The sequence below is a fragment of the Sorex araneus genome, chromosome 1, assembly GCF_027595985.1.
Source record: "Sorex araneus isolate mSorAra2 chromosome 1, mSorAra2.pri, whole genome shotgun sequence".
Lineage (NCBI taxonomy): Eukaryota > Metazoa > Chordata > Mammalia > Eulipotyphla > Soricidae > Sorex > Sorex araneus.
In genome coordinates, this window is record NC_073302.1 from 316,546,677 (window position 1) to 316,560,772 (window position 14,096).

Consider the following 14,096-nt stretch of genomic DNA (forward strand, 5'->3'; position numbering starts at 1 on the left):
TTTCATGTGCCTTTTTGCCATTCATATTTCTTCCTTTTTTTTTAAAAAAAAAAAAAAGAGTGTCTCTTGCCCACACACCTGGCTGTCTTCCCCGGGGCCCTTTGGAGGGAATGGGCTCCAGCTTCCCACCCCACCCCAGCAGAGTTCCCGGCAGCCCAGCCGAAGACCACCAAAACCTAGCTACAGCCATGCTCGAGGCCCCTCTCCACACATTCAGATGGGCCTCATGCATGAACGTGTCCGCAGAGGAACCCAGGTGTGTGTAATCCCATCAATGGCCAACATCCAGAGAGAGACTTAAAAGCAAGCTTCCAGAAGCAATATCTTGTAGCCTACTTCTCCCTCTGGGAGAAACTGGTAATCTTCTGAGAGTTTCCTGCCCAATTGTGACAACCTTGCAAGCTTCCCATGTGTATTCATATGCTAAATCCAGTAACAAGCTGGATCTCATTCCCCTGACCTTGAAAGAGCCCCCAGTGCCTCATCATTGGGAGGGGCAAGTGGAGATAGACTTCTAAGATCTCAGGGAAAGGATGAAATGAGAGGTTACTGAGCCCGCCAGATAAATTGGTGATTCATGGGATTTCGTGATTTTGTGTGATTCATGATTTCTTCCTTGAGAAAGTTTCTGTTCATTTCATTGCCCTACTTTTTGATGGGGTTGGATGTTTTCTTGCAGATTCCAATCAGTGCCTTGTATACCTTTGATATCAACTGCTTACCAGATGGGTATTGGGTGAATATCCTTTCCCATTCTCTAGACTGTCTTTGTACTTTGGTCACTGTATATTATGGGGTTCTTTATGTATCAAGTAGCATATTAGAAAATAGAGAGTACTAAAAATAATAGGATTTTGCACATAATAAATTTTTTGGAATGCATCTATTTAATAAAAGAGACACTGTTAGCATTTATACTTTAGAAAATTTAGAAAAGAATTTGAAATATTGACACAGAAAAAGGAAAGAGAAAAGCTGAAAAGAGCAATATTTTAAAATCTTCCATTCATAATTACAGCATGAAATTCTTCCTTATAATAGCATCTAAAGTTTTTCATTAGTTGTGATTTATCAAGTCAGTAACCACTTGCATTTAATATATCATTTAAGATAGAATAGTATTGAAATAAATGCTATGATTTTTAAAAGCATCTTTTTGCAGAGTGAATTAATCTAAAAATTGCATATGAATCTAATTGTATAGTCGGTCACATTAATGTTTATAATGTGGAAACCAAAGTTGGAGTGATTTTATATAAGTAAAGTAATGAAAAGGTTTGAAACTAGGAAAGTCACTCCAAAGACTTGCAGCTACATTTAATCACATTTAGCACCACAAAATTGGCTGTCAAAAGTCTAATTAACTATCCAGCATTAGCTCTATTTTCCATGCTGCTCACTTGCACAGTCTTCCATTATAACATCTGGCAAGATTTTAAAAATTCCCTGAAAAAACACTCCTTCCTATAGCTCTGCAACATAGAGTTATAGTTAAATGAACTGTTAGAATAATAACAAAAGCATATTTTAGGGTTCACTACTGAACCATGAAAAGGGCTTTTAAATTCATGTTTAAGTTACTGGTCATTTCATTTTATGTGAGAACAATTATTCTTAAAGAGGCATTAAACCAAGTCAATACTAAATGTATTTTGATTCTTATTGTCACATGATGTTGTAATTTTTCCATTAGTTTCAATACCAAAAGTGAGTTTGTAAAGGCACAGTTCATCTGCTTTTAAAGCACAAGGAATGCACAACTTTTTCTTTCTCAACTTTAACTGCTAAAGAGATCTGGCATATATAACTATGCTTTTTGTTAGCAAATAAAATTCAAAGCAAAGGTCATAGTTGATTATTACTTTACTGTAACAGTTGGGAACAAAAATTTCACAATGCAACATTTTGATGGTGGGAAAAAAAAATGACTGTATCCATGACTTAAAGGCTAATTGCTTATAGAGAACTACATACTGAGAGAAACTTAGTTGGCATCTGATGGCAAAAGACCATGAAATTGCATCTTTATTGTGGTGAGGAAAAACAAACTGAAATGGCACGTCAGGCACAGGGAAATTCCTTGAGTGATTGAAAAATAATACAATTCAGAAAAAATATCGAACTCATAGAACAAGTTGCTGGGAAAAAAAAACTACAAAATGGTGTACTTCACTAAATACAGAGAACGTAAACCTTAAAAGATAAAGAACCTAAATAGAAAAGTGAATTGTAAGAAGCAATGATGAACAAGTTGATAGAATTGGTCTTTTTTAATTGTCAGTAAACAATAGTAACAATAGAAACAATGACCTTTACACTGATAGTATGTGATCTCGCACTTGGTTTTGACACCTAGAAAATGGTGATATAATGGAAGTCAAAGTTTTGTTGTTAATGGATCTCAAGCCCCCAGTATTCTTCATAAAAAGGAACTACTTAGCACTTAGTTATCCACATCCTCTTATCCCAGTTCTACTCTGTGGGTGAATTAGAAAGAAATCTTGAAGGGGTTTCATAAGTTCTAAATAAACTTACCAATGAGATATACTTAATTTCTATGTTGTGTGTGTGTGTGTGGGGGGGTAAACGATGGATGGAGGGGAAGAGAAAGAGAGATTTCAAAGTAGAAAGCACAGGATAAAGTGATAAGGCAGTCCAATTCAATAAAACATGTCAGAGTTTTCTATTTAAAGTAGAAGCAGTTCATCTGAAAATGAATTTGTAATCCACCAAAGGATTCTTGAGAGCAGCTTCTAAAATATAACATTTAATCATTAAAATAAAAGAATTGGGTGGGCACAAACGAATGTCAGTTAGATACAAATCAGAAGGAAATGATTTCCAGCGATATTGCTGCCAGACACAATCCATAAAAGGTGGGACAGAGAAATTAGAGCTTTTATTCGGTCAGCTAAGGTGGTGCTATGTTCACACCACTGCTCAAACAAACTAGTGTTTAAACCTTTCCAAATCATCTCTCTTCTTTTTTCCTCGTGGTTTTCAGGCCTCTAGTCACATTTGGTCCCATAGAGAGGGGGATTTTCCTGCTCCAACATCCATTTTTCAAGCATCTCTGAATTCTTTCTAACACACTGTCACCATCACTGTCATCCCACTGCTCATTAATTTGTTCAAACAGGCACCAGTAACATCTCCATTGTGAGACTTGTTGTTACTGTTTTTAGCATATCAAATAAGCCACGGGTAGCTTGCCAGCCTCTTTCCTGCAGGCGAGATACTCTCAGTAGCTTGCTTGGCTCTCTGAGAGGGATGAAGGAATCGAATCTGCATCAGCCACGTGCAAGGAAAACGCCCTACCTGCTGTGCTATTGCTCCAGCATTCTAACATACAGACTACAATATTCTTTTTGCTCTCCAACATAAATGCACTCAGTAACATGAGATGACATAAAGGTAATGCTCCAGAAGGCAAGGTATTTCCATATGTCTCCTTCAGTATTTTGGCACAGCCATACCAGAGCATATGGGTACATACTTTAGTGATGTGAACTCTATGCCAATCCAATGGGCCTCCTTTTTTATACTTATGCCACTCATTGTTTTCACATATCCTTTTCTTTCTTTTTTTTCATTGTGTATATTTCAGTACCTAAGCTTTTACTCATTATCATTATGCTCGATCCACCATCACTCATATTTTCTCTTCAATCTCTGTATATTTTATAGTGAAACTAAATGTATTCACACATATATGTACTTACACAAAAATATGTGTACAGTTTCCATTTAACAAATATACCAATTGCATCTCTATGTATCTCTTCCAAAAAATGTATTGCTGGTTGAAGACATTGTCCACTTTATGCAGGATATCTTATGCAGGGTTATCTTCTAGAGTAACTCATTCTGAGAGAATAGAAATTAGAATTTAGAATTTAATTTAGAGGTCATCTATTCCAAATGCTTTATATCATAGGTGAACTCAACAAGTTGCATAGAGATTACTCATTCGATTATGAGCCTTTCAAAATATGAATCAATATTGATAGATATAATTGTAAACTATGAAATATATTGCTTTTGCATTAATTGAACAAAGGTTAATGTCTTTTTAATTTTTTTTATTGAATCACCGTGAGTTTTAGTTATAAAGCTTTCATGATTGAAATAAAATGATCATAAGATGATCAAACACCCATTCCTCCACTAGTGCATATTTTCTACCACCCATGTCCCCAGTATTCCTCCTGCCGTCCCCACCCCATCCCACCCCCTGCCTCTGTGGCAGGCACCTTCTTTCTTTCTCTCTCTCTACTTCTGGACCTCATCATTTGAAATATAGATACTGAGAGGTCATCGTGTTTGTCCTTTGTCTATTTTCAGTACACATCTCCTATCCCTAGAGATCTCTCCAACTATCAGTGACTTAGTGGTCCCTTCTCCTTCCCAACTACCTTCTCCCACAGCAGCTGAGGCAGGCTTCCATGGAGCAGTCCTCCTGGTCCTTGTCTCTACTGTCCTTTCATGTTAGTCTCATTATTATGTTATTTCATATTCCACAAATGAGTGCAATCATGTGATGTCTTTCCCTCTCTTTATGAATCATTCTACTTAGCATGATACTCTCCATGTCTATCCAAAGGTGACTGTCCTGTCACTAACTTTGCCAGGAATATTATACTGGTTTTTATGTATTTATACATAGTTATATTTTATATATTTCATATTTGTATAATTTACATAAATATAAAAATATATATTTCAGATATATTCAGTATGTCTGAAAAATACTTTAGCCAAATTAGTATTAAATTAAGTTTAATTTTAGAATTAGATTAAACTCTAGGTTCCTCTGAACAAACACTACTAAAATCTAGAAATAACTGTGGATTAGTCACAATCTGTCCTTTAATTTTTTATATGGTGCATAATAGATATTATCAAGTCCATTTTCCCCTTACCTTTCCCTTCACTTTTTTGTCATTTTGCAAAATGTTATGGTACTCATGAGGGTTAGACACTTTAGTTGTAGCATGTCTGTGTACATGTTAACCAGGATTTAACTGACCCACATTCTTGTCAGATGTTGAAACTCACTGCAGTGAAATGCATGTACATTTGTAACATCAATTTGTTGTGGTACTAGTGGGAGGGTAGATGTATCAGAGGATAGAACCCCAGAGATTGTGCTCGACCCATATGGGGAACATCAAGGATCAAATTTAGGACTTCATGCTTGCAGGCAAATGTTTTTCCTGTTGAACCGCCCTCAAGCCCCCTGATTTGCCCCTTTTAGCACTTTGTTTTGCCTTTTATTTTCTCAAGACTACATTGAGACACTGTATGTATACTACAGATGGTTCTTTGATCATTTTTCAATCACTGGTGATACCTATTTTCTTGACCTGTCCTCCACATTGTGTATCCCTACTTCCCAGGTTCTCTCACCCTGGAATTTCATAATTGAGTAATTGAATTGGGTATCACTGACATACCTGTATATACATTTGCTTTTGAATTTTTCTGACTTTTGATGGTTCATTTACTTTCATCATTTACAAAGGCTTGGATCATATGTTTCCTATTCTAGTTGTAAATAAAGGATTCTGGGTTAAAGAGCACATCTTTTGGTAAAAGCATAAGGAAGTGTTTACATATACAGATATGTAAAGATACAGTTTATATTTACATATGTAGTTTATGTTTACATATACAGTTATAAGGCCCAATGCCCAATACCATGAGAAACTACTGTGCTTTGTAACCACTAGTTCAGAAAAAAACAAAATTCAAAATTTAAAGCACATCTATTACATGCATGTCACTTTTTCATCATGATAAAATTAAAGAACAAACACATTTGGGAGCCATCATTAGTGTTGTGCCATCTGTACTATTAGATTATTAGTACGAAAAGGAACACAGTCAAATGAATTCAAATGCAATGATGGAAATCTCTTTTAGGTTAGTTTTACTTGATGTTTGAGAGATAATTTCAGGAGTAAAACTAGATTAGGACATGTGAATCTAAAATCTATAGAAAGGATATCATAACAGAGGGACTTTTTCAAGATATAAGGTTGGTTCTAATCCATGGGTTTCAGCCAGGAAGAAGACAGTTTGTTATTGTTGTGACTTCAAGAATAAAATCTCAGGCATCTGTATTTACAGTGTGATGTTTTATAGTGCTGAAGCTGCCAACAATGTGAATTCTACTCAAAATACAGATGGCTAAAATCACGTGCCAGAAAGATATTTTCTGTAGTGCAAATCCTATATATCTGATTCATCATGCTCATTTTCTAATATATTTCTCCTTCTTATCATATACTGCTTATCGTTCATTTGATAGTGTCTATTAATTCATGGAAACCTTGTGTTGAATTCTTTCTTATAGTTTACATTTTTTAGTAATTTCCTGCTCAGTGTATATTGCTTTCAGAGTTCTCGTTGCTTTTATTAAATAGAGTGATCAGATCACATGGGTCACTTTTTGAGCATTGTCTATTCTTCAATGGATGTGGTAAAGAAATCTGGAAGAGAGATTGCAGAGATGGTACTGGGTTTAAGCACCTCCCAGGCCGCAGTTCACTGCCTGGCCCTTCATGGACACTGGCTTCACTGGCTGCAGATCCTAGAGGTACCCGAGGACCTAAACAGCACCATGTCCCTGGGCCTGGCACTGAAATGTCTACTGTCTTAGCCATATCTCCAGAGGTGGCTCACTGCTTGGGAAATTAAAAATAAAATCTGGAAGACATAAATAAAAGTCTCTTTAATACTCTGAACTTAAGGGGTTAGAGAGATAGTCTAGGGAGTAAAGCACTTGCCTTGCACATGACCAGCATGGTCTCAATCCCCAGCACCCTCATATTGTATCCAGAGTTCTAGATAAGCCATTGTAAAGCACAAAGCAGGGAGGGAGACCTGAGAACTTCTGGGAGTGGCACTAAATAAATAAATAAATAAATCTCATTCGAGTTGTAATTGAATTTGGTTGAATGTCATAATTATATGAATTTCAGTCAGATTAGATTAATAATACAGATTATATAGTGTAAGTTATATTATTATTGTGGGCTAGAGCGATAGCACAGCAGTTGGTCGTTAGCCCTTCACGAGGCCAACTTTGATTCCTCCACCCCTCTCGGAGAGCCTGGCAAGCAATCGAGAATATCGAGCTCGCGCGGCAGAGCCTGGCAAGCTACCTGTGCGTATTGGATATGCCAAAAACAGTAACAATATGTCTCTCAATGAGAGACGTTACTGGTGCCCGCTCGAACAAATTGATGAGCAATGGGATGACAGTGACAGAAGTTAGATTATATGTGGAAAATATACTGTATTATTTTAAAATGGAAGCACTCTTTTTTCAAAATCATGTAACCTATATTGTGTTTTCTTAATAAGAATATGACATAAATATAAAGTACAGTGTGAGGTGCAGTAATATTGTTCTGTAAAATTGGTTAATTTCACCATTGATATTTTAAAATTAACATCTTAAGCTTCTAGAAATAGCTCAGACCTTTTTAATGTTTTTCAATTTACTTCATCTTTTGTAGACTGGCAAAACAAAACTAGATTTGATTTACATATATCAAATATCAGCTCTTGTATTTTTATTGTTATTTTGGTTTTGTTTGGGGTTACACCTAGTTCATCTAAGGGCTAACTGCAAGCTCTATGCTCTGGGAGCACTTCTGGTGGTGTTCAGGGGATCCTGTGCAGTGCTGAGAGTTGAACATGGGTCAACTATGCACCTTATTCACTATGCTGGTGCTCCAATTCAGCTCTGGTATTTTTTTTAACTTTGCTATTGAGTCACTCTGGGATAGAGCATTACAAAGCTGTTCATGATTGGGTTTCAGTCATACAGTATTCCAACACCCATCCCTCTACCAGTGTGCATTTCTCAGCTCTCGTATTTTTAATATCTATCTACAGTGGGATATTCTTTCCATCTTAACCTGCATGTACACTGAATAGTCAGTGTTTTGTTTATTTGGTTGGTTTCTGGCCACACCCTGTGATGCTCAGAGCTTATTGCTGGGACCATCAGCAACCACTCCTGCAGGCTCAGGGGATATGGGATACCTGGAATCAAACAAAGTTGGCCACGTGCAAGGCAAGTGCCCTGCCCACTGTACAATCACTCTGACCAGAATAGTCAGTGTTTTTGTTAAGAAGGAAAAAATGTATCAGTTATGTTCACAATAAATTATAACAAAATATCATTAGTTATCACTTGGACTCAGCAGAGCCTGGTAGGCACCCTATGGCATATTTGATATGTTCAAAACAGTAACAATTACAGGTATCATTCCCTTTACCCTGAAAGAGCCTCCAGTCGTTGGGAAAGATGAGTAAGGAGAGGTTGCTGAAATCTCAGTGCTGGGATGAATGGAGACGTTACTGGCGCCTGTTTGAGTAAATCAATGAACAACAGGGTGACAGTGATACAGTGATCACTTGGACTAACATGTAGCAGTAGCATTATTTGTCATAGTTAAAATACATAAATTCTAAATGCCTATCACTGGTGCAGAGGTTTTCAAACTGATTTGGCTTAGTGCCCTTTTTTCAGAACAAAAATTACTCAGTACTCCCTGAAACTCTACCTGTAGTAGGACAAGTAGAAAGTACCCACAATTGCATCTAGGCTACTACTGTGCCATGAATTATCACAGTGCCCATACCTGTGGTCAATATCACCCACTTCTGGGGAGACTGATTTAGCAGACAGATGACTAAATGTGTCAGAGATAAAATGGAATATTATCCAGGTATATAAAGAAATGTTACTTTATAAAGTATAGTTGGACTTTGAAAATATTGCTTCAAATGAAAATCATCTCTTTACACATATCATATTATTCCTTTTATGCAAAATGCCCATAATATGTTAGTTCAACAAAAAAAACCTAGATTAGCTGGTACCTCATATTGGTAGTTATGGGGGGGCCTGGGAAAATGGGGGTGATAACAAAATAGTATGAATATAAGTTTGAAATTAAGATGTGTTCTAAAATATTGCTTCTGGTTGTAGCTCAAGTAAGACTTACGAACATCCTGAAATCTTTTGATTTTTAAACTTTTGAAAAAAATATATAATAAATTACCTCATATGTGAATTACATAAGAGTGAAACTTTTGTTGTTTCAGGTACCAACAAACTTAAAGTCTTTGTGTTTTCAGCAACCAAAACGTATATTTTATCTGGAAGAAAATGGTGGTTCAAATGTTAGATGCAAACAATTTTAAGATGAAGCACCTTCTTATCATAATAGCCCTCACACAATCCCCCAGACCAGCTGTAGACTTTTCTTGGAAAACCACTTATCAAAACCCCCTACACCTCTTATGTTGAATCCTTTTCTCAATTTGCAGGAAGCACTGCTATTCACTGACAGTATTACAACAGTAGCACACACGTTTTTTTTTTTTTTTTTTCCATTTGGGGATTTGGGCCAGACCCAGTGATACTCGGTGGCTAGTCCTAGCTCTGTGCTCAGAAGTAACTCCTGGTAGAATTCAGTGAACCATATGTGGTGCTAGGATTCAAATCAGTGTTGGCCAAATACCAGGCAGTATCTTTCTGGCCCTTACTTATTCATTTTTAATGGTTCGTAGGCAGTCTTAGCAATAAAAAGTTTTGGACTTAATCTGATCATGAAACTGGCAAGCTACCAAGAGTTTCCTGCTCACATGGGAGACCCTCGCAAACTCCCCATGGAGTATTAATATGCCAAAACCAGTAACAAACTGGGTCTCATTCCCTTGATCCTGAAAGAGCCTCCAATGTGGCATCATTGGGGGGCTTCTAAAAATCTCAGGGCTAGGACGAATGGAGACTACTGAGACTGCTTGAGAAATTTGACGATCAATGGGATGATGATGATGATGATGACCATCATCATCATCAAATCATGGGGATGCATTTGTGCATTTTAGCATCTGCTTGCAGTGGAAGAAAACAAACTGTTGCTATTATCTGAGCTACGTGAGTAGAAGCAAAAGAGTCTCCTCACCGAGGAAGACTGGGAGGAAAATGTACAGCTTAATGCGAGACAGATCCTTTGATCAAGAATGAGATTGATTGTCTCCATTTTGCAGAAACCTTTTAATACGTTATGTCCAATCTTTTTCTGTTTAGCTTTAGATCCAGCTAAAGATCCATGCTTAAAGATAAAATGTAGTCGCCATAAAGTATGCATTGCTCAAGATTCTCAGACGGCTGCCTGCATTAGTCACCGGAGGCTTACTCACAGGTAAATACTGTTAAATTTAATTCTGCTGATTGAACAGTGCTCCTTTCCATGAATAACTGAAGAGTATAAATATTTGGCAATGTCTGACAAGCTTTTATCTAGAGTTTTATTGAAACCGTTTCAGAAGTTTGGCTAATACAATTATGATTTACTTAGCTTGAATATAGTTTTCAGCCAGAATTACTCTGGATTATAGAATTTAGGCATTTGTGATTAAATTAAGAAGATACTGTACTTTTTCAAGTTTAAGGAATGAATACATGTACTTTAAATGTTTTGCTTATGTATATTTCTCTAATATCTTATCTCTGAGTCGAGATTTGTCTTTTCTCTTGGTCTTGTTATGATTTCTTTTTTTGCCAGAGTGGGAATGGTTGGCTGTTCTAAACATGTCTTATCACTTCTGGTGGGCTCAGGAGACCATAGGTAGTGCCAGGGATCAAATATGGGTCAGCTACAAACAATCAAGCAAAGACCTTTACCTGCTGTACTGTCCTGCCCAAGAACCTGGAACCCAAGACCTGAATGAGACTGTTCAGTTATATCTCAGGACCCTAATGTGAACGTACATTTGTGTGATAGCAGATCTAATTCATGTTTTGCTTTTACATCAAATGAACAAGGGGATTTTGTTGTTTGGATATGTTCTGAGGCTAATTGAATTTTGGATTTAGTTTACTTATATCTGTGTCTGTTATTCAAACAAACCAGTAAAGACATAAGTAGCCTTACTAGAAAACGACAAATATTTACTTTGATGTTCCCTATTACAATAAAGGTACCTATGCATTAAGCCTTTTATTTTATGTTAAATGGATTAGTGGATATGTTCAGTCCACAATACCAAATTGTTAGTGGCATTGCAAGATCATTAGTCTAGACTTTGGGAATTCACTTGGGACAAAGAATCATGGCAAACCAATAATGTATCTGCAAAAATAAAGCAGAAAGGGGGGAAGGAAATAAATAACAATTTGGAGATATAAAGTGTAAAGACATACTGGATATAATAAGTCTTTGAAGCAACTCAGTCTGTAAGGAAAGAGGGTGCAGAACAGTTGTCAGTAATATATTACCACTCAGTCATTACCACTAAATCATTTCATTAAAATACTAAAGATATTTGGGTCAAAGTTAACTTTTATATTTATCTTTTAAATTTTCAATATATTTTAAGTAGCAAGGCTACAATAGTGTTTAGGTTTATGATTTTGGTTGACAAAGCTCCTCACACCACCACCACCAATGTGCCTACAATTCTTCATTCCTGTCACTGTGGCTAGGTTATCTTTGGTCTAACCTTCCTTCCGCATCCTCCCTCCCCACATCCATGGCTGATTGACAGTTATGGTTTAGGTGCATATACTCTTACCTGCCTTGGCCATTACCCGGGTGGTTTAGACCTTCCACTGATGCTCTCAATTTACTTCCAGTTAATTTGCTAGTTTTCTACACCCCCTTCCCCTGACCCCTAGTAACAGTCCCATGTCTATTCATTTCTTACAGCTTCAAAATTTTCTTATGGTTCCTACAAACCAGACATTAATTAGTTATCTGAATATAAACATACTCACATGCAGAGCCTGTAGATGTTTGCTTGAGAAATAAACAGGAGGTTATTTATGAAATTAATCTCTAGGACCCTACAAAACTCAGTTGCAGAGACTTAGTTCATTTCAAATAAAGGCAAAAACTTTCATCACAAATTCTAGAGACCCTAAGAAAATTTTCCACTTACACATGTTTAACACAGAAGTTTTCCTCTGCCTCTTTCCCCTTAGTCCTAAAAATCCAAGTCAAAACATCACCTGAATAACTAGCAGTTAGTATCAGGAGCCTACCTGACACAACCAGAAGAGGATACTGGCAGAAAGACTCAAGATCGCAAAGCAAGAACATTGATTTCCAACTTTACTTATCGAAACCCAAATACATACTTTTTGGAGCCATGCATGCTACTGTTTCTCTAACATAGTAAACAAAGACTAAACTACAGGTTCAAAGGAGCTGTTCTGACACAATAAAAATGATCTTAAACCAATACTTAAAATGTTCCTAATGTAAACCTGTGTCTGGAGTACATGTGTTGCAAGCTTTGCCTTTGGTATGGTTCTGAGCTAGGGGAGTGTGTGAGTATAGTGCTACTTCACAGAGAGGACTTCAAAGTCCTTTATGTAAATAGTATTTAGATGAGTTCTATTTTTGACACAGACTATTTTAAGCTTTTCACTCAGTGCACAGTATAGTCAATAAATAAATAACCAGTTTCTAAGGAATTGATATTAAGATTAATATTTGATATGCATTGTTTGCTTTGAGGATGTCAGTACACAGTGAATGTTGACACAACCCTCGGGGAAGAGGAGTTTTGCCAAGCAGTTTGATCAATAAAGATGGCTAATATAAATAATGGAGTTCTTCAATTGGAGGAGTGTATGCATATTGGGAGAAAATCGTATATTGGCAGCAGAAAACATCAACAGAGGACTTAGTTCGGCAGCTTCTTTCCATTTGCATGGTTTACATTAGAACGCTATACTTTTCTCTTTAAAAATATTTTTTTCCAATAGTTCAAGCACTTGCAACACATGCTTTCCATGCAGGGGTTTGGCTAACATCCCCTGCGCTGCATGGACCCCTGAGCGTTCCTGGGGTGACCCCCCGCAAGCATCAAGCCTGGAATAATTCCCGAGTAGTACTGAATGTGACTCCAGCTACTTCCCCTTCAAAAAGAAAACTATGCTTTCATTTTTCATGGAAAGGAGCAGCTTCTTTTTCTTCTAGCTATTCTTGTTATTGGGAAAATAAACAAGGCCTGCCCTTTGCTGAGGATTACTCTTTCCTAAAGAGGGTTGGCTTCTGAAGCACTTTCCTCCTAATTGGTTCTTACATTCATTTTTCCCTATTTATTTTTAGCTTTTTGTTTTTGAGTCCCTCCAAGCTGTGCTCTGAGCTTGCTTCTGGCTTTGAGCTCAGGGATGCAGACTCCAGGAGCTATAAGTGGGTCTGGGATGGAACCAAGAAGGTCGGGAGCAGGTTAGGCAAGTGCTTTACCCTCTGTATTGTTGCTCTAACCCTGTCTGCTCCTTCAGAACCCTGAATTTCTCATCTTGTTATACTCATACAGTTGTTATAAAACATCTAGTTTCAATCTCATTTAAACCTGGGCGAATGTGGGTAGTGTCTATTTTACTTAAAACTTAAAATGATAGACTATTGACATACTTCTAGTGTATTTAAATAGCTACTATTTAAGAATCCTCCACCCCTCTCGGAGAGCCCGTCAAGCTACTGAGAATATCTTGCCCTCATGGCAGAGCTTTGCAAGCTACCCGTGGTGTATTCGATATGTCAAAAACAGTAACAAGTCTCACGATGGAGACGTTACTGGTGCCCGCTCGAGCAAATCAATGAACAATGGCACAATAGTGATAGTAAATATTTAAGAAATATTTAGAGAAAAAAAATGAGAAATAGTTTGAGTAAGCTGCACAATCCAGATAACCTAAGTCTGACAACTCTCTTCTGTATCTCTTGGGCAGATATGCTGAGGGTTCATTGTGCAGGGCATAGGAGTAAATCAACAAATATTTTAAAATAAAGTTATTAACTTAATAAATCAATAAATTATTTCTAGAAACATAATCACTGGCTATGACAATTTGAGGGAGAAAAGAGTACTTAATAATTGGTTTTAAGCAATTGGGAAATACTTGCCTTCAACTTACAATGAAGTTGATAGAAAAAAATAATAGACTGAATATTTCTTCAGTGCTTCAAATAATTATCTTTTAGGATTATAAAAATGGTACTATTAGGTGTCTTGTGATGTTTTATTTCTGGCTTTGGCAACTATTTCCAAGA

The 14,096-nt window shown here is 36.8% G+C and overlaps 1 protein-coding gene across 3 annotated transcripts in view; it reads left to right on the forward strand.

Moving 5' to 3' along the window:
• Positions 1 to 14,096, forward strand: part of SPOCK3 (SPARC (osteonectin), cwcv and kazal like domains proteoglycan 3) — a 389,483-nt gene that overhangs the window by 184,495 nt on the left and 190,892 nt on the right. For all 3 annotated transcript variants that reach the window (XM_055131920.1, XM_004610366.3, XM_055131926.1), the window contains exon 4: positions 10,118 to 10,232. In XM_055131920.1, coding sequence (XP_054987895.1) covers positions 10,118 to 10,232 — 115 coding nt within the window. The remainder of the gene's footprint in view (positions 1 to 10,117; positions 10,233 to 14,096) is intronic.